This window comes from Tachyglossus aculeatus, chromosome 17 (genome assembly GCF_015852505.1).
Source record: "Tachyglossus aculeatus isolate mTacAcu1 chromosome 17, mTacAcu1.pri, whole genome shotgun sequence".
Taxonomy (NCBI): domain Eukaryota; kingdom Metazoa; phylum Chordata; class Mammalia; order Monotremata; family Tachyglossidae; genus Tachyglossus; species Tachyglossus aculeatus.
In genome coordinates, this window is record NC_052082.1 from 40,041,277 (window position 1) to 40,062,216 (window position 20,940).

The following is a 20,940-nucleotide window of genomic DNA, read 5'->3' on the forward strand; positions in this document are numbered from 1 at the left end:
AAGATTAGAACCCATGACCTTCTGACTCCCAAGACTTTGCTGTATCCACTAAGCCATGCTGCTTCTCCTAGAAGGTAGTAATCGTAACAGTATTTATTAAAAATACTCTAAACATATATATTAAATGAATTAAATACTTACTGTGCACTGTATTAAACACCAGGAAAGATTCTAAGGAGCTAATAGAGGTAAGGGCCCTTCTTCTCCGCAATATTCCTTACGTGATCTTTCTATTGCAGCCATAGATAGGTGACCCTGTAATAAACAACTTGAGACCTAAACAGAGGTCTCAGGCAGTCATTTTGTGACTGTCCCTGGGGAAGCAGGGTTCATTGAGTGGATAATACTCAGAAATAGAAGGACACAGTCCCAAGGGGAGATGAGGAAATTTCCTGGCTGGAGAATAGCCCCCATTTCCCCGGAGACAAACCAGGTTACATTGTAAAGGGGGTTTCAATTTAATCTTCATAAGATTAAGTTAAATGAAGCTTTCGTTAATCCGGGATGGTGCTGACTGATGCAGCCATAGCAGAAAGGAAAGAAAAGCCCTGGGTGTATTTGTCGGGGTCGGTCAGAAGTCGAAACCGACAACATGTCATGTTCAAGCGAGGCTGAAGTCCATTTTGCTCATTGCTGTGGTGAGCAGGTGTGAAACTCTGAGCTGTGCCCCTGTTGAAGTGGTCAGAGCTATCTCACACAGGGAAATAGAAAACAAACTGTCACGTCCCACCCATGACAGGGAAAGGACATGACTCTTTTTCTAGAATCTACAGTATGCACTTACACAGAGAAAATGTAGAAAACACGACTAGAGATCAGGCTGGCCTGGACTTTCCCTTCACGTGGATGCTTTGGGAGTGTGTCCTGTACTCGCAAACACCGTCCTTTTTGTTTCGGCCCCATCTGTGGATCCTGGATGAATAAGGTTCTTGCCATGGGGCCAGAGAGTCTCTGAGAGGAAAGGACTTTGCTCTGAGCTCTGCACGGAGAGGCACTGCAGCTACAGAGAGCTCTCCAACTATGAGGTTTCCTGTGTGGTTTTGGTCAAATTGTTCTAGTGAGTAAACAACTTTGCAAGGGCCAGTGCCTCTTTCCTTGACGTGTCCAGGGGCAAACATAGTAATAATGATGGTATTTGTTAAGTGCTTACTATGTGCAAAGCACTGTTCTAAGTGCTGGGGGGGATACAAGGTGATTAGGTTCATCCCCATTTTCCAGATGAGGGAACTGAGGCACAGAGAAGTTAAGTGACTTGCCCAAAGTCACACAGCAGACAAGTGGCAGAGTTGGAATTCGAACCCATGCAAACAGACTCCCAAGCCCGTACTCTTTCCACTGAGCCACGTTGCTTCTCAAACATGTTTATGGTGTTAATTCTAAACTAAGTGAGAGGTAGGAAAAATGTTCTTGGGTGATGCTAACAGGGGATAATCACCAGATTATTGGGTCCAGTAAGGTTTGGAACTAACGCATTGTGCAAAAGGCTATAAATATCTGTTCTTTCCGCTCAAAGATGATGCTATTGATGTGGCTGAAAAGATCTAGGCACAATGACACTCCTTCCCAAATTTGTTTTGAAGCTTATTAAATTAGCATGTAGACATTATCTTCTGTCATGTTGATTTGTCTACCTTTTGATGCTCCTATTGTTTTCAAATCTTTCTCTTAGTTTCTCAACAAAGCCAGTGAGGAACCCACATCTCTGACCACACTGTGCACTTAGTTTTGTGTCTCTGGTTGCATCAACATGTTCACTATTTATACTACTTTCCTTTTTGCTTCTTGTTCCTTACAAAGCTTTTTCTTGCAGACTTTCCTTTCTTGATAGCGGCATGCCATGCTGGTCTAATCTTCAGCAGTTTACTCCCAGATTATAACTAAGATGTAGCATTGTCTGAGGGTTAGTTTTACTACGTCCTTAAAATTTTTCCTCTGTTGTCCTTTGTTTTTGATTTCCCAACTGCAGCTTCCCATTCAGCAGCTGTTTGGGTATCCTTCTGTTGCTCTTTCTCCTCACCTGTCCCACCCAGTGGAGCTGATTTGCAGAATTTCATTTTTGGTACTGTCTTGCATGGGTTATTGAATATGGACCATCTCAAGAAGTCAGACCTAAGCCCCTGTATGAAGTCCAGATCTAGTTTGGTCTAGAGCTAATATTATCCTGCTGCCACACTCCGGCAGTCACCCAAAGGATATGCTGGTCTTCTTGATCTGTTTTATTCTACTTCCTTGTATCATTGCATTGCTGGTCACTTTGCTGCCTTCGGAACAGAATTCTGTAAATTTTGCTACAGCTTCTGTCTCTGTGGTCCTTTTCCACACCACTGAAACACCCACACACAGATTATAACCCAATAACCGATTTTTAATATGCAAGCATACTTCCTATTCAGCTATCCCATGATGCATTCAACAAGAAGATACAGCTGTTATTGTATGATATCTTACTCCAGGTTCCATCCACTCGATGAAACATGCAACTTAGGGGTACAGCTAGCATTATGCAAATTTCGATACCTTATCCCAAGTTACAATCACCCTCTGATATTTACAACTTGGAGATAAATCCAGAAAGATTTGATATTTGATATTTGCCACTGGCCACAAATACCCTACATACATATGTCTCAGAGTCAGTTTACTTTGTTTGATAACCTACCTATGCAAAAACCTACCTGCCCTGATACTTCGCTGAACACTACAGATAAGTAACTTCCTCTCTGCTTCCTCTTTTCCTGGATCTTGGTGGAAGTTCTATCCACAGCTTGTGTCAGAAAAAAAAAGGAGTTATCGAACCAAGGGTGCAACTTCATTTAGAAATAGATGATGCAGACATGATTTCATTGAGGAGAATTGGTGAATAGGTGAATTGGAGAACTGGTGCCCAATGAGAACATTGTCCAGCTTCGGCGATCCAATGCCTCTCTGTGATTGGTTGAACAGATATAGAAGATATAGATACAGATATAGAATTGGACTCTCCAATTTTAAAGAAAGCATATGAATTAGCAAAAATACTGAGAACTGATGAGGAGAGGAGTTCAGTGTTTTGTAGAGGTGTTTGGAAAAACAAAGTCTTCCTCAAGGTATTTTATGAAGACAAGAAGAAGGCCATCGGTCAGCCTAAGGTGGACAAATTCTTCATTAAAGGTGAAAGATCGTTACCTCAGTCACTGGTCAGAACAGACGCAACATAGCCTAATGAAAAGAGCACGGGCCTGGGAATGGGACATTAACTAGATTCAATCTGATCAGTGCTTAGTACTGTGTCTGGCACATAGTTATTAACAAATACCAAAAGAAAAAAAATCAGCAACAACAATACCAAAAAAAGAACAGGTTAATTTGCAGCCTGCTGTGAACAATCAACATCACACTACAACTTCTCAGTTAGGTAATGTGAGGTTTAGGCTTTGACTTTTACTAGGAAAGAGGAAGAAATAGTTTAGTGATGTTAAATGCAGATGTAAATAGTAAATAAAGGAGTTTCCTAATATTTTTCCAGAGAACAGATCACATTTGGAAAACACACCCCACAATGCAACTGTTCCATTAAATCAAAGTTCCTGAGGCACACATCTTGGCTCTTGAGTAGCCTATTCCTTATATATGGAGAGTGAACCTGTCAACCATTTCTTGTTTCAGTAACAGTAGAAAAGGAAACCAATTTCAAAACCCCTAGCCAAAGTTTAACTCTCTCTACATATCCCAGAATACTTTCAGAAATTTTCTCATTGAAGAGAGACTTTGGGAAGCTCAAGATGACAAGAGGAAAAATTGGAAATTGGGTCTTGTAAACAGCAACTTCATTAGCACAGTAAAGCAGTATTTAAATTCACACCCTGTGGAGGCTCTCGGCCCAGTGGAAATAGAATTAAAGTGGGACTCAGGAGACTCAAATTTTAATCCCGCTTCTGCTACTGGACTCCTGTGTGATCTTAAATAGTCAATTAACATCTCTACACTTCAGTTTCTCATCTGTAAATTGAGAAAAAAAATGCCCTGGTCTCTATTCCTTAGATCGCTAGCCCTGCATGGGACAAGGAATGTATCCGATTTTATAATTTCGTGTCTACCATAGCATTAAACACAGTGTCTGGTGCATAGTAACTGCTAAACAAGTGCCATCATTAAGGATTTTCAGCCATTCATTGGTCTTTTCATTCATTCCAACAAACTTGGATAGACTTTCACCAGAAATAGCATCATTTTTGAAAGTCAAAGATTACCTTTCCTATACACATACTGATACCCACTAAAGCTTCTCACCATTCTCCAACCAAAAAACAAGCCAGAGAAATGCCTATCAGAAGCAGCCACAAACAAAAGTGAGCAAAAAAGAAAAAAGAAAGTAATGTAACAAAAGCCTAAACTTATCTTGCTTTAATAGATCAAGTGAAAGGCAATTCTATATTCTCTCTGTAACAACTAAAATTCACATAAACACAGGAGGAAAAAGAAAAAATAGACTATTTTCTTCATTGAGAACTTCAGTGTTCTACCTTGCACAAAGCCTAAAAACCTCATTAAGAGAAAATCCAATCAGCAAACTACCTATAAATGCATCCTTCCATCAGAAATGTTTCGTAAGGAAGCTGTCCCCTGCTGACTTCTATTTCACCAAAAGATTATTTAGCAAAGTCAGTGTTTGGGAGTGCTGGGCAAACATCTAAGACATGTCCTTAACTCTTCTAAAAGTGACTCTTTGTTACAGTGACAAAACATCTATGCACACTTTACCTCCCCCACCTCCTCATCCCTCACTCCAAGAGTACTAGTAGATTGGGCAAAAAATAAGTCAGTGAGTTTCCTGTTCAACTGCATTGGCGGAATATATAAATCTTTTTCCACTCAGCTCACTTAACTCACTTCTCACGGAACCGTCAGCATCTGAACATCAGCCAGTGTCTGACTCTTTCTTTCTTTGCCTCAGAAAGTCAAGTCCAGGACACAACAATCTTGGGAGTCTCCTGTTCCTCTCCAGGATTCCTTCCATCTTCCAGAATTACATGCGCATCTCTCTGCAAACACTCATCTCTCTGTATAAGCTCCAAGACCCTCCTTCCTGCAGGTATTTCCCACGTGCTTTGTTTTCCGATTCAATATCATTCAGGCAATGAAAGGCATTAAGAGACATGTTAAGGCAATTTTTCTGTGAGAATCCATTCTGTGTTAATAATCTGGAGATGACATGAATCAGAACGTGAAGATTTGGGGATTTATTTTGGGAAACCTCTTGGAGTTCAAAATTTAACAGATTTTTGTTCTCCTCTGAGCACCTAGTCTACATGCAGTGTAAATAATATGAAAGGCATGGATTTCAGGGATTTATTTGAGAATGAAATAAAGAGGTGAAAAGGGGATAAATTTACAGAGGAATTATGTGTTCATTCAATCGTATTTATTGAGCACTTACTGTGTGCTAAACACTTGGAAAGTGCAATTCAGCAATAAAGAGAAACAATCCCTGCCCACAGTGGACTTACAGTCTAGAAGGGGGGAGTCAGATATCAAAACAAGTAAACAGGCATCAATAGCATTGATATGCATCAGATTCCTTATTTTAAAATCAAGTTTTCCATTCTGTGTAAGCTTTGATAAATTTTGGAAAACTGGAAATTTTAGAACTGTAGTGATTCAGATATTTCAAGATTTACAGTTAACACACCTAAATATATGTGAGTCATGTTACAAATGACTTACAACATACATTCATGTTCATTCACAAGCATAACTGAAGTTCCCAAAATTAAAGATGTATGTTTTTTTGAAAAATGACATCGCTAAGGAAAAGATGCATTAATTAATATTTGTTCTGAACTGAGCTAATAACCTTTTGTTACGTGCATTTAACCTTAAGCATTCTTAATAAACATCAATTTCAATTCAATTCCATCTTAGCTCAATGAATTAACCCATTGGCCTCTTTTTTCTCAGTCTTGTTTAAAAGTCCATCAGATAACATTTAACAAATTAAATTCTAAAGTCTTATGGATCAGTCTAGTATCTCACCAATGGCATTTATATTTACTACGTTAATGGCCGAAAGGCTCCCAATTCTAGACAAGATACAGAGAAGATGGTGTAAGTCAGTAAGAGATGGGTTTTGACTATAACTAATCAATCAATAATGCAACTATTACTAATGAAACAATCAATTAACAGTAGTAATAATAGGTAGTAAGAAAAGTAAGGAAGTAAGAAGAAGGAAGTAAGGAAGTAAGAAGAGAAGTAAGGTAGAAAGAGAAGTAGCATGGCTTAGTGGAAAGAGCACAGGCTTGGGAGTCGGAGGTCTTGGGTTCTAATTCCTGCTCCACCACTTGTCAGCTGTGTGACTTTGGGCAAGTCACTTACCTTCTTTGTGCCTCAGTTACCTCATCTGTAAAATGGGGATTAAAAATGTGAGCCCCCCGAGGGATAACCTGATTACCTTGTATCTACCCCAGTTCTTAGAACAGTCATTCATTCATTCCTTCAATCATATTTATTGAGCACTTACTGTATGCAATTGGAAAGTACAATTCAGCAACAAATAGAGACAATCCCTACCCAACAACAGGCTCACTGTCTAAAAGGGGGAAGAGAGACAGCAAAACAAAACAAGTAGACAGGCATCAATAGCATCAATATGAATATGAAACAATGGTGTTGATTGACAGCAGTTTCACCCTGGCATCTGGAAATCTTTAGGGAAGAATCCAGAGAGGGTGAACCTGAAACCTCGGGTTTTCCAAAAGCGGAACATGCACCAGGAGAGTTGCAGGAAAGCACAAAATATGCTGAGGGGAGCAAAGAGTTATATTAGAGGATGACATTCTAGAGAAAAGGCAGTTTAAATCAGAATTCTTTTACTTGTGTTGTCTAATTAAGGTAATATCTATTTTTCTTTTCAAATTCACCTTCAAACTCTAACTCCATTACTGCATTTCATAGCGGGCATGAGTGGCTCCTGGTTGTTAGAAAGATGATATTTTCCTGGGAATCTGAGGGAGAGGGAAGGTGATTAGACCCTTACAAACTTCTTGCAGGGAGTCTAAGGAGTTTGTGGCAGCTGGCTGGATCCCCTGGCTGTTTGGGGAGCTTATCTGAGAGACAAGCGGGCAGGGTAATGGCCTAAGAGATAGAAAACTGGGGTTTGCTTTGCTCTACGGTGTTTCCCCAATTCACATCCTTTTCTGGAAGGGAAAAACTGGAGGGATGCTGAAGGCACTATCTGGCTTCCTGGTGCTCCTATGATTGTCCCAGGAGTCCCAGATAACTAAGGAGACCTCAGGCAACCATCAGTGGGTACAAACTGTGGAAGTGAAAATTAGTCGGGAAGTGCCACTGGGAAGAAGTTGGATTTCAAAAGGCAGTCCAACCTGGACAGGATTGTAATCCTCTGGATTGGAAAAGGGAGCTGGAGGCTGGGGAGAATACTTGTCTATGCATCTTGTTAACTATTTAGGAAAATAGGATTGAAATGGACAAATGGTAGGTTATTCTAGCTGACATGGGATGATCACTGAAGAGCCAATCCAGAACTATTATCCCACGGGTCTTTTTGAACAACTTCAGAAGCCCAAGGAACGAAGGCTGGATCCTTTCTACCCCAGGTTCTACTTACTGTACCCAGCTCCTATGGGATAAACAGTCTGCCTTCTAACCACTGCCCTAGAGTTTGAACCCTTTTTCCTTTCCATTTTCCTTCTGCAGAGATGAGTGAGCGACAGATAACTTATAAAGGACCAGATCTCCAAAATTCCCAGAAGAAAAGATTCAAGAATAGAGGTACCCCACATTGCACACCCCTGGCCCTATAAAAGTCATGGATTGAACATTTTTATCCCACTCTCTAAACCCTCAAAAACTTAAAAATGGAAGCTTGCTACAGTACCCTCAGTAGCCAGAAAGTAAAGAGGAGTATGATAGAGAAAAATATAGTTCTGAAAACCATAGAATAGATGGAGTTTTCTGGGCATGTTTGAATATTTTTCTTTCTGAAACAGGAATGTTTGTTTTCTCCTCACTTTTTCACTGTAATGATAATAATAATAATAGTAAAGGTATTTATTCAGTGCTTACTAGGTACCAAGCACCTTACTAAGTGCCGGGGTAAATACACTGTCCCTGTCACACATGGGGCTCATAGTAAAAGACACTGGGAGAAGAGGTATTTAATCCTAATTTTACAAATGATAAAACTGAGGCACTGAGAAGTTAAGCAACTTGCCCAAAGTCATTCAGCAGGCAAGAGTGGAGCAGGGAATTAATCCAACAATCAATCAATCGATCGTACTTAGTATATGCAGAGCATTGTATGGGCTTTAGAGTCAGCGTTCATGGTTTCAAATCCCAGCTCCGCCAATTGTCAGCTGTGTGACTTCGGGCAAGTCACTTAACTTCTCTGTGCCTCAGTTACTTCATCTGTAAAATGGGGTTGAAGACTGTGAGCCCCCCGTGAGACAACCTGATCACCTTGTAACCACCTCAGTGCTTCGAACAGTGCTTTGCACATAGTAAGTGCTTAATAAATGCCATTATTTATTATTATTATTGTACTAAATGGTTGGGAGAGTACAGTAAACCAGAGTTGTTAGACATGTTCCTTACCGATGAGGAGTTTAAAATCCAGAGTGGAGAGATCAGGTCTCCTGTCTAGCATTATACCAATGGTCCCTGTCCTGGAAATGTTTTTTTTTAGGCTTTTATTGGGTAGCTCTAAGTATCAGTTTCCGCATTCCCCCCACCCTCTGTCAAGACTCCCAACCTAGTTGTTGCTACTGAAGTTTTTTTTGACTCAAACACCCCTTTTCTCTCTGATAGGTTCTCTCTGGAGGCTTATGACTGGGATCCTTGGAATTTTCTGTCTTGTCCTTGTGGTAACAGTGGGTATATTGGTGTCACGCTGTAAGTTGCAAAGATGTTAAGAAAAGATCACCTCTAGTACAGTGTTCTGAAACATACAATAATAATTATGACATTTATTAAGTGCTTACTGTGTCCCAAGCACTATTCTAAGCACTGGGGTAGATTCAAGGTTATCAGGTTGTCTCACATGGGGCTCATAGTCTCAATCCCCTTTTTACAGATGAGGTCACTGAGGCACAGTGAAGTGAAGTGACTTGCCCAAAGTTACACAGGGGACAAGTGATGAGACAAGTGATTAATTAGCTGGGATTAGAACCCACAATCTCTCACTCCCAAGCCCGGACTCTTTCTATTAAGTCACTGTAAAATTGGGGTTCAATCCCTGATCTCCCTCCTTCTTAGATCTGAGCTCCATGTGAGATAGGGATGGTTTTTGACATGATGACTAGTGTCTTGACTAGTGTCTCCCCCAGTTCTACAATATTTGGTACATAGTAACTGCTTAACAAATACCAAAAATGTCATTGCTATATTTTCATTCTTTAGTCTTGAGTCGTTAATCTTCTTATTACTTTTACACAGAAAATGTTTCTTTTTAGCTATTTTATTGATTCTCACATTTAAGATATGTGAGATATGTTCTCACATATCTCTATGTGAGATATGTGGCATATGTTATATTCCAGATTATCCAAACCCTGTCCAACAAGCTTCCGTGGCAACACCTGAAAGAGGTAGGTGATGAGTCTGTGTCATTCTGCTTTCTAGTCAGGAGTGTGTCAGGCAAATAATAATAATAACGATGTTATTTGTTATGCGCTTACTATGTGCAAATGTGATGTATGGAGCAGGGCTGGAGCTGGAAAGAAAACTCAGTATTTTGTCCTAGTCAATTTCATTTGCTACTCCAAATATAGCCCTGGTCCAACTACATGTCACATTACCATCAGTTAAAACTAGATTGCAAAATATTTATTAGGGAGTATGTAGAACAGGTTCACGAACCACCAGTGACACTGGGTATGAAGGAATAAAGAATCTTTGTCTTTTCCAGTTTCATAGCATTAATGCTTTATTCATTTTTTTTAAAATTCAGGGCTTCACCACTGTTCTTGCCCTGAGAACTGGGTTTGGTTCCGACACAGCTGCTACAGATTTTTTTCTCATCATAAAACCTGGAGAGAGGGTCGATCTTCATGTGAAGCTCAGAATTCCAGTCTCCTTATATTGAAAAGCAAAGAAGAGCTGGTACATTATGTCCTCTAGATTGATTTTGGTTTGTGTGTTGGGCTGTGAGCTCCCAGGATAATAATAATGATAATGATGACATTTGTTAAGTGCTTACTATGTGCAAAGCACTGTTCTAAGCCCTGGGGAGGATACAAGGATGAGATGATCAGAGTGCTAAGGTAGGTGTTGAGAATCTTTGATTCTCACCCCGATGAAGATGAACGGTATAAGTCCCTGAGACCTCTCAAAAGTCAATTAACCTCTATCTATCACAGTTTGTCTATCTATAAACTGGGGGAAAGGATACTTGAATTTTATCTTTAACAAAGAATTACAGGTAATAATAATGAGACATGAGTTCAATCAACCAATCACTCAGTGGTATTCACTGAGCACTTATTGTGTGCAGACCATTCATTCATTCATTCAATCGTATTTATTGAGCGCTTACTGTGTGCAGAGCACTGTACTAAGTGCTTGGGAAGTACAAATTGGCAACATATAGAGACTACTGTACTAAGCACTTGGATGAGTACAATACAACAGAATTGCTAGGCATGTTCCCTACCTTCAGTGAATTTACAGCCTGGAGTGGGAGGCTTTAATATATTAATATAAATAAATGTTACAGATATGTACTTGAAGTGATGTGGGTCTTAGGGTGGGTGGCAGATCATATGAACCTGAAGTGAGTTGAAAAGGTGACCCCATCCATCCCTTGTCTCTTACAGAAGCCGTGTGGCTCAGTGGAAAGAGCATGGGCTTTGGAGTCATAGGTCATGGGTTCAAATCCTGCTCCGCCAATTGTCAGCTGTGTGACTTGGATTCTCTGTGCCTCTGTTGCCTCATCTGTAAAATGGGAATTAAGACTGTGAGCCCGACGTGGGACAACCTGATCACCTTGTAACCTCCCCAGTCTTTAGAACAGTGCTTTGCACATAGTAAGTGCTTAATAAATGTCATTATTATTATTATCAATCAATCAATCAATCAATTGTATTTATTGAGCGCTTACTGTGTGCAGAGCACTGTACTAAGCGCTTGGGAAGTACAAGTTGTCAACATATAGAGATGATCCCTACCCAACAGTGGGCTCACAGATGAGAGCAGCCCAACGAATGAGACTCCTTCCTAGTTTTAAATAATCCTCACTGATACTGCATTCTCCTTATGCTTGAAATTCTTGGCTTCCTCTAAAATTTATGTTCTCACCTGTGGCCTTTAGTACATATGGCGAAGACCAAATGTCACCCTTTGACTAAGAGAACTTCCAACCCCTATATCTGAGTGTCTGAACATTGGAAACAGGGACTCATCAACAACCCACTTCATGTTATTTTAGTGGTTGTTTTATGGTATTTGTTAAGTAATTACTTTGTGTGAAACCCTGTTCTAAGTGCTGGGGTAGATATAAGTCAGTTATGTTGGACACAGTGCCTGTCCTGCATGGGGTCCATGGTCTAAGTAGTTGGGATAACAGAAGACCTGAGGAATAGAGAAGTTAAATGACTTGCCCAAGGTCACGCAACAAGCAACTGGCAGAGTCAGAATTAGAGCCCAGATCCTCTGATTCCCAGGCCCATGTGCATCCCACTCGGCCATGCTGCTTCTCATTCATTCAATCGTATTTATTGAGCGCTTATTGTGTGCAGAGCACTGTACTAAGCACTTGGGAAGTACAAGTTCGCAACATATAGAGACGGTCCCTACCCAACAACGGGCTCACAGTCTAGAAGGGGGAGAAAGACAACAGAACAAAACATGTAGACAGGTGTCAAAATCGTCAGAACAAATAGAATTATAGCTATATGCACATCATTAACAAAATTAATAGAATAGTAAATATGTACAAGTAAAATAAACAGTGAAAGACTAATAAGCCAACTAATGGTACTTGAGGAGAAGGACTGAGTGTTTGCTTAACACTATACTTGGTACTTGAGAAAGTATTATTCTTCTCAAAGATTCGGGTTCTAATTCTGACGTGGCTCATGGATGCTTATTTGACAGTAGGCAAATCACTTACCTTTTCAATTTCCTCATCTTTAAAATGTGGATTCCATACCTGTAACTTCCTTCTTAGACGGAGTCCCCCCTACCCCCGCCCCATCCAACATTCCACCACCTCTTTCTCCCTAATCTCCTCCTCCCAGCTACTCCTACCCCCTTCCTCCACCTCCCCATCTCCTCCACACTTCCCCCTGCCTCTTTCCTCCACCTCCTTCTCCCCCATCTCCTTCCTCCTCTACACTTAGCTCCTTCCTCCCACTTTTTCCTTGCCCCACCTCTGCCTCCCCATCTCCTTTTCATCCATGGAGAAGCAGCATGGCTCAGTGGAAAGAGCATGGGCTTTGGAGTCAGAGGTCAGGGGTTCAAATCCTGGCTCCACCAGTTGTCAGCTGTGTGACTTTGGGCAAGTCACTTCACTTCTCTGTGCCTCAGTTACCTCATCTGTAAAATGGGGATTAAGACTGTGAGGCCCCCTGTGGCACAACCTGATCACCTTGTAACCTCCCCAGCACTTAGAACAGTGCTTTGCATATAGTAAGTGCTTAATAAATGCCATCATTATTATTATTATTACACTAAAAGTAGGACACATGGCCCTGCCCTCAAGAAGCTTATACTCTAAAGAAGAAAGTCAATGAATTCATTTTTCTGCCTTTTTTTCTTGTGGCTCCCAAACAGGAATTCTTCACGTTAGAATCATTCCATTGGATTGGACTCTCCCAGGAAGAAGAGACTGGGAGCTGGATATGGGAGGATGGCTCAAATCTTTCTTCCAAACTGTACGTCTCTGGTTCAGTGAAGATTCACCTGTTCCCTAAGACATTGTCCCCAAAATTTGCACACAGCTGGCACAACCCAGCCCACATACTTTGTCCTTCTAATGCCAACCTACTCTTTGTACCTCAACTTCATCCATCTCTTCACTGACCTCTTGTCTGTGTCTTCCTTTGGGCCTGGGACTCTCTCCCTCTTCACATCTGACAGTCCACCACACTCCCACCTTCAAAAGCCTACTAAAATCACAACTCCTCCAAAAGGCCTTCACAGATTGAGCCCTTATTTCCCCATATGCCCTCCCCTCAGCATCCAGTCACTTGCAACACACTTGCTGTTCACCCTTTAATATTTTGATACTCACTCCATCTTCTTGTGTTAGTATCCTTTGACTAAGAGAACTTCCAACCCCTTTATCTGAGAGTCTGAACACTGGAAATGGGGACTCATTAGCAACCCACTTCATGTAATTTTAGTGTTTGTCTGTTTTATGGTATTTGTTAAGTGCTTACTTTGTGTGAAACCCTGTGGATACTCACTCCATCTCCTCAGCACTTACACTCTATTATTTCCCTTATCTGAATTGCATTTTAAGGCCTGTTTCCCCCTGTAACCTCTAAACTCCTTGTGAACAGGAATTGTGCCTAATCTATGCATAGTACTTCCCAAAATGCTCCATACAGTGTTCTGCACACAGTAAACGCTCAATAAATACCACTGATTGATTGATTGTTTGATCTAGGGAGACATTTAATTTTTTTTTTCTAGGCTTTCTTTTCCCATGGATGAAAAAGACAGGAGATGTGTGATTTACAAATCACAGCATTCAGTTTTATCAGAACGTTGTACCTACAAAACCCCCTATATCTGTAAGTTAAAATACTTTTAAACACCTTGCTTTGGAATAAGACAACTTCAGAATGTATCTAATTCACAGTGAAAAGAAGTCTTCTTCAGCAAAATGAAAGAATCCTTTCAATGCTCCCTGGACTTCACTTCAAAGTGTTTGTATAAGGCAATAATGTACTTGTTGACAGAGTAATAAACTGCTAGAATTGAGAGGAATGGATTTCAGCCTTTTATCTGTAATGGCATCTCTTAGGAGAAGAGAAGTAGCCTGGCCAGTAGATAGAGCAGGGGCCTGAGAATCAGAAGGACCTGGATTCTAAACTCAGCTCTGCCACTTTTCCGCTGTGTGACCTTAGACAAGTCACTTAACTTCTCTGGGCCTCAATGATCTCATCTGTAAAGCAGGGGCTGAGACTGTGAGGCATGGCTCAGTGGAAAGAGCCCGGGCTTGGGAGTCAGAGGTCATGGGTTCAAATCCCGGCTCCCCCACTTGTCAGCTGTGTGACTTTGGGCAAGTCACTTAACTTCTCTGTGCCTCAGTTACCTCATCTGTAAAATGGGGATGAAGACTGTGAGCCCCACACGGGACAACTTGATCACCTTGTATCCTCCCCAGCACTTAGAACAGTGCTTTGCACATAGTAAGTGCTTAGCAAATACCAAATTATTATTATTATATGGGTCAGGGACAACATCCAACCCGATTAGCTTTTATCTGCCCCAGCACTTAGAACAATGCCTGACACATAGGAACTGGTTAAGAGGTCTATAAAAAAAAAAAGAGTCAATGAAAGGGTGATTGAAAAACATGGTAAATGTGTTCCGTGATAAGATGTATCTAGGGGAGGGACATTTCTTAATTCTCCCTTAGTTCCCTTTCACCTCTCTTTCCCTCCTCATTTATCATAAAATCCTCCAAAATGAGATGAAAACCCAATTGGTCAGATAATCTGTGGCAACTGCCTCCCTCGCCATAGCTTTAGAGGGAAACTTCAAGGAATAAGACAAGGAATTACTCAGGAAAGCAGATTTGTGGAGGAATATCCAAACAATTACTCAATTACTGTCTCACATTCAAAGCCTTACTGAAGGCATTTCTCCTCCAAGAGGTCTTTCCTGACTAAGCCCTCTTTTCCTTTTCTTCCACTCCCTTCTACATTGCCCTGCCTTGCTCCCTTTATTCATCTCCCCTTCTAGCCCCACAGCACTTCTAAACATATATGTAATTTTATTTATTTATATTAATCTATTTCTCCCACTCTAGGCTGTAAACTCATTGTGGGAAGGGAATGTGTCTACTATAGTGCTGTATTGTACTCTCCCAAGCTCTTACTTTAGTGCTCTGCATACCGTCAGCTCGATTAATATGATCGACTGAACGAATATCACAAAATGCAGAAAAAGGTGAGCCTCAGTGTTTGGGGTTTGGGGCATAGTGTCAGGTGATTCAGGTGTGAGGAGAGATTTGGGCTTTCTGGGAGCCAGTGACAACAAGAAAAAAAATCTGTTTTATGCAAGCTGTATGCAGTGCATTTCCTGGTAGCACAATCACATTTAAAAAAATTTAAAACAATTCTAAAAATACCAGAGCTGTGAAAATTATTTTTGATAATAATAATGGTAGTATTTGTTAAGCACTTGCTATGTGCCAAGCACTGTTCTACGTGCTGGGGGAGATACGAGGTAATCAGGTTGTTCCATGTGGGACTCACGGTCTCAATCCCCATTTTACAGATGAGGTAACTGAGGCACAGAGAAGTTAAGCGACTTGCCCAAAGTCGCACAGCAGACAAGTGATGGAGCCGGGATTAGAAACTCTGACCTTTGGCTTCCAAACCCGTGCTTCTTCCACTAAGCCATGCTGCTTGTCATAACAAGGGTATTTGTTAAGCCCTTACTATGTGCCAAGCATATAAAACAATTCACCAAAGGCAAATGTTCTTATTTTCTTGAAGTTCCCATCTTTCTCCAGATGCTGGTGCCCGTATGTATGCTGATGTCCAAAATCTCTGGATCAGGTGGTCCAGTGGGACCATATCCCTGGGCCTTTCACATCACAGCTCAGATTGAAGATCTGATTATTATTATTATTAAAACGGGCCACTATACTAAGTCTGTTGTGTTGCCACTATGATTTGTTACCGATGTTGGTCTGTTGTGCTCCCTGCAGTTATCTTGTGCAGCTGTGCCAGCAACTCCCTGCACTGATTGGAGTAATAATAATGCTTAGTACAGTGCTCTGCACACAGTAAGCGCTCAATAAATAATAATAATAATAATGATAACAGTTGTGGCATTTGTTAAGCATTTACAGTGCTAGGCACTGTACTAAGTGCCAGGGTGGATACAAGCAAATTGGGTTGAACTCAGTCCCTGTCGCACATGGGGCTCACGGTCTCAATCCTCATTTTACAGATGAGGGAACTGAGGCCCAGAGAAGTGAAGTGACTTGTCCAGGGTCACACAGCAGACAAGTGGCAGAGCTGGGATTAGAACCCGTGACCTTCTGCTCTATGAAAAGACAGTACTGGAGGTGTCCTGCCCCAGGGAATGTAGCTGCCATGTAAGGATTTCTAGAGAAAATAGGGTGCCCCAGACCCCTCTCCCTATAGCCATATTCAGCATCCCCCCCTTTCATTCATTCATTCATTCAATCGTATTTATTGAGCGCTTACTGTGTGCAGAGCACTGTACTAAGCGCTTGGGAAGTACAAGTTGGCAACATATAGAGACGGTCCCTGCCCAATAGTGGGCTCACAGTCTAGAAGGGGGAGACAGACAACAAAACAAAACATATTAACAAAATAAAATAAATAGAATAAATATGTACAAGCAAAATAGAGTAATAAACATGTACAAACATATATACATATATGTACACACATATATATGTATATATATATATATATATACACACATATATACACACATTCATTCAATCGTATTTACTGAGCGTTTACTGAGTCTAGGCTCACTGTCTAGAAGGGGGAGACAGACTACAAAACAAAACATATGGACACGTGTCAAGTCGTTAGAACAAATAGAATTAAAGCTAGATGCACATTATTAACAAAATAAATAGAATAGAATCATATCATGTGCATAGACATCTGGTATCAGTGCAAATGAAAGTGCAGATGGTCTTTCATCTGACACAGTGAACTAGGTACCAATACTGCAGTGCCAATTTTGGGGAAGAAAAAGGGTCTTGGGGAGATATGGAGTCACATACCAGGCTCACTGGAAACATGGAATTAGTTTCACAGCTGGAATTAGAGCTGGCAACAATGATAATCCTTCAGAGGGGATCTGATGGAATGACTCTGTCTAGAAACTAGAGGGAAAATGGAGCAGGAGGTGGAGAGTGACCTGGGGTGTTTGCTGCTGGGAGCTATAGCTCTCTAGACTGTAGGTACCTGTGGGGTACTGATAATAATAATAATGGCATTTATTAAGCACTTACTATGTGCTAAGCACTGTTCAAAACACTGGAGAGGTTACAAGGTGATCAGGTTGTCCCACGGGAGGCTCACAGTCTTAATCTCCATTTTACAGATGAGGTAACTGAGGTACAGAGTCACACAGCTGACAATCGGGAGAGCTGAGATTTGAACGCATGACCTCTGACGCCAAAGCCTGTGCTCTTTCCATTGAGGCACACTGCTTCTCATACTGATAAAGGCAAGAGATTAATAAGTAGATTTATTGGGAAAGCTGCAGTGTGGCTTAGTGGAAAGAGTGCAGGCTTGTGATTCAGAGGATGTGGGTTCTAATCCCAGCTCAGCCACCTGTCTGCTGTGTGACCTTGGGCAAGCCACTTAACTTCTCTGTACCTCAGTTATCTCATCTGTAAATTGGGGATTAAGATTGTGAGCTCCACGTGGGTCCTGTATCTACCCAAGCACTTAGAACTGTGCTTTGCACATAATGAGCCCTTAACACACACCATAATTATTGTTATTAATATAAGTAAATGCATTACATGAAGGTGTTCCAAGAGGAAAGGAACATTCTAGAAGAAAATGTACAACAAACAGTTGGAAACAGAAATGGAAGTGACGGCTTTATGATCTCACACCAGAGGGCAGGAAGTTTAACACTTCACCATAAACGTGAGTGGTGAAAGTGATGCAGAGGAACAGGAGCATGAGGTAAATTAATTGATCAGTTGTATTTATGAAGTGCTTACTTTGTGAGCACTTGGGTGAGTGACCCCTCCACAATATAATAGAAATATTCCCTGCCCACAACGAGTTTACAGTCTAGAGGGGGAAAAAGATAATGGTATAAATAAATAAATTACGGATATGTACATCAGTGCTTTGGGCCTGGGGGGAGGGATGGTGGTGATTAAAGACTTTGAGCCCGTTGTTGGTTAGGGAACATCTTGATATGTTGCCAACTTGTACTTCCCAAGTGCTTAGTACAGTGCTCTGCACACTATAAGCACTCAATAAATATGATTGAATGAATGAATTAAAGGGAGCAAATCAAGGCTACACAGTGGGAGTGGCAAAAGAGGAAATAAAGACTTAGAGGTAAGGCCTCTTGGAGGAGACGTGCCTTCATTAGGGTTTTGAAGGTAGGGAAAATAACTGTATTTTGGCTATGAAGAGGGAAGGTGTTCCATGCCAGAGGTAGGACATGGTCAAGAGATCAGTGGATAGATAGATGAGAGCAAGATACAGTGAGTACTTTGGCAGGAAAGAAGCAGGCTGGGTTGTAGTAGAAGAGAGATGAGGTGAGGAAGGAGGGGACAAGATAATTGAGTGCTTTGTGTGCTTTAAAGCTGCTGGTAAGGACTTTTTGTTGCATGGGGAGGTAGATGGGCAACCACTGGTGATTCTTGAGGAATGGGGAAACATGGCCTGAAAATTGTTGTAGAAAAATGATCCAGGCAGCAGATTGAATTGTGGACTGGAGTCAGGAGAGCCAGAAGGCTAGGAGGGTCAGCAAGGAGGCCGATACAGTAATCAAGGCGGGACAGGACAAATGCTTGGATTAATGTGGTAGCAGTTTGGATCCAGGAACATTTCTGATCACACACACAAATCCTCACCTCAGTTCCACACAGTGGAGAATGTGGAATTCCAAGATTCAGATACCATCCCCTTTCCCCCACCTCAGATTCCCTTCCTTAATTAATTAGTTAGTGATGGCATTTATTAAGTGTTTCCTATGTGCAAAGCACTGTTCTAAGTGCTGGGGGGGTTACAAGGTGATCAGGTTGTCCCACGGGGTGTTCACAGTCTTAATCTTAGAGAAGCAGTCTTAGAGAAGCAGGGTGGCTCAGTAGAAAGAGCCCGGGCTTGGGAGTCAGAGGTCATGGGTTCAAATCCCAGCTCCGCTGCTTGTCAGCTGTGTGACTCTGAGCAAGTCACTTAATTTCTCTGTGCCTCAGTTACCTCATCTGTAAAATGAGGATTAAGACTGTGAACCTCTCGTGGGACAACCTGATCAACTTGTATCCTCCCCAGCGCTTAGAACAGTGCTTTGCACATAGTACACCCTTAAAAAATGCCATTATTATTATTATTATTATTAATCCCCATTTCACAGATGAGGTAACTGAGGGCCAGAGAAGTTTAATGACTTACCCAAAGTCACACAGCTGGCACTTGGTGGAGCCAGGATTTGAACCCATGACCTCTGACTCCAAAGCCCGTTCTCTTTCCACTGAGCCATGCTGCCTCTCTAATTTTTAATCTCAAACAGAACCATCTTCCTTCCTTATAGAGAATGAGACAACAGTCTACAAGGAACACACCTTCTCCTAATAATGGAGACTACCACAGACTGAGCCTAAAACTTTTGCAATCTAGAAATGATGGGAAGGAGGTGCTTCTGCTCCTCCTTAATTCCCCATCACAGAGTGGAGATTCCCTAAAATTCTGACAATTGGAAAATGGTGATAGTAGTAACCAAGTTCTTGGAAATATGTGTCGGGGAGGAGTAAACTGGAATTTGGAAGTTAGATTTCCTCCTTGTTTATCAGGATTCAGATTAAGGCAGAACTTGGAATAGTTACAGCGTGGTTTAGTGGATAAAGCACGGCCTGATAGTCAGAAGGGCCTGGATTCTAATTCTGGCTCCATGACCTGTGTGCTGTATGACCCTGATAAAGTCACTTCACTTCTCTGTGCCTCTGTTTCCTTGTCTAAAAATGGGGATTAAGACTGTGAGCCCCATGTGGGACAGCGGCTTTGTCCAATCTGACATGCTTATATCCACCCCAGTGCTTAGTACAGTGCCTGGCACAAAGTTAGTGCTTAACAAATACCTCCAGGCTAATGAGATCAGACTCCATCCCTGGTCCCACAGCTCACAGTTTAAGAGGGAGGAATAGTAGATATTTAATTCCCCTTTAACAGATGAGGAAACAGAGGCACAGAGAAGGTAAGCAACTTGCCCAAACTCACAAAGCAGGTGATCAGCGGAGTCAGAATTAGAACCCACACTGGGAAGCAGTGGGGCCTACTGGATGAAGCATGGACTTGGGAGCCAGAGGGCCTGGGTTCTTGTCCTGGCTCTGCTACTTGCCTTCTGTATGACCTCGAGCAAGCCACCTAACCTCTCTGTGCCTCCATTTCCTCAACTGCAAATTGGGGGTTTAATACCTATTCTCCTTCCTATTTAGTCTGTGAGCCCCATGTTTCACTTGTATCTACTCCAGCCCTTAGAACAATGCTTAACACATAGTAAATACTTAATAAATATCATAAAAAAGGTATCTGACTCTCAAGCACATTGTCTATCCATTAGGCCATTCTGCTTCCTTTTTCGCTTGATACTCTCCTCTCAATCAATGACCAATCCTCCAAAAGTGTTTCACAGAAGTTAACTTTCATTGAATAAATGAACAGTCCCAGAATCACTTGTTTGACTGTAAGCTGCTTGTGGGCAGGGAATGTGACTACCAACTCTCTTGTGTTTCACTCTCTCAAATGCTTAATACAGTCCTCTGTCCACAGTAAGCACTCAATAAATACCATTGATAGATTAAAATCCAGATGTTTATTATCCTGGTAAGAATCTCACATAGGCATTTCCAAAAGTATATGTATTTTACAAACATGCACACAAGTATACTTTGTTCTCAGAGATGATCTTGCCATTGTGCAATGCAAGAAGTTGATTGGTCTTCATATTAGATCCAGTACTGACAATTATGTGGAAGATTGGATACCACCACGGATTAATATTACTTCAATTTGGTATGAAGTTAGA

At 41.4% G+C, this 20,940-nt stretch overlaps 1 protein-coding gene across 1 annotated transcript; it reads left to right on the top strand.

Annotated features, from left to right (window-relative positions):
• The first annotated feature begins 3,027 nt into the window (after window positions 1–3,027).
• On the top strand, window positions 3,028–13,753 carry LOC119939049 (natural killer cells antigen CD94-like). The gene is made up of 9 exons (XM_038758820.1): window positions 3,028–3,044; window positions 3,087–3,150; window positions 4,948–5,071; window positions 7,696–7,770; window positions 8,806–8,889; window positions 9,537–9,584; window positions 9,947–10,098; window positions 12,769–12,869; window positions 13,633–13,753. Exons 1-9 carry the CDS (start codon window positions 3,028–3,030, stop codon window positions 13,751–13,753), a joined length of 786 nt encoding a protein of 261 aa, XP_038614748.1.
• Window positions 13,754–20,940: the final 7,187 nt, after the last annotated feature.

Coding starts and splice junctions, on each gene's coding strand:
- LOC119939049 (XM_038758820.1), top strand. Junction 3,151..4,947: donor GGACAAATTCTTCATTAAAG/GTGAAAGATCGT, acceptor AGTCAAGTCCAG/GACACAACAATCTTGGGAGT. Junction 9,585..9,946: donor CGTGGCAACACCTGAAAGAG/GTAGGTGATGAG, acceptor TTTAAAATTCAG/GGCTTCACCACTGTTCTTGC.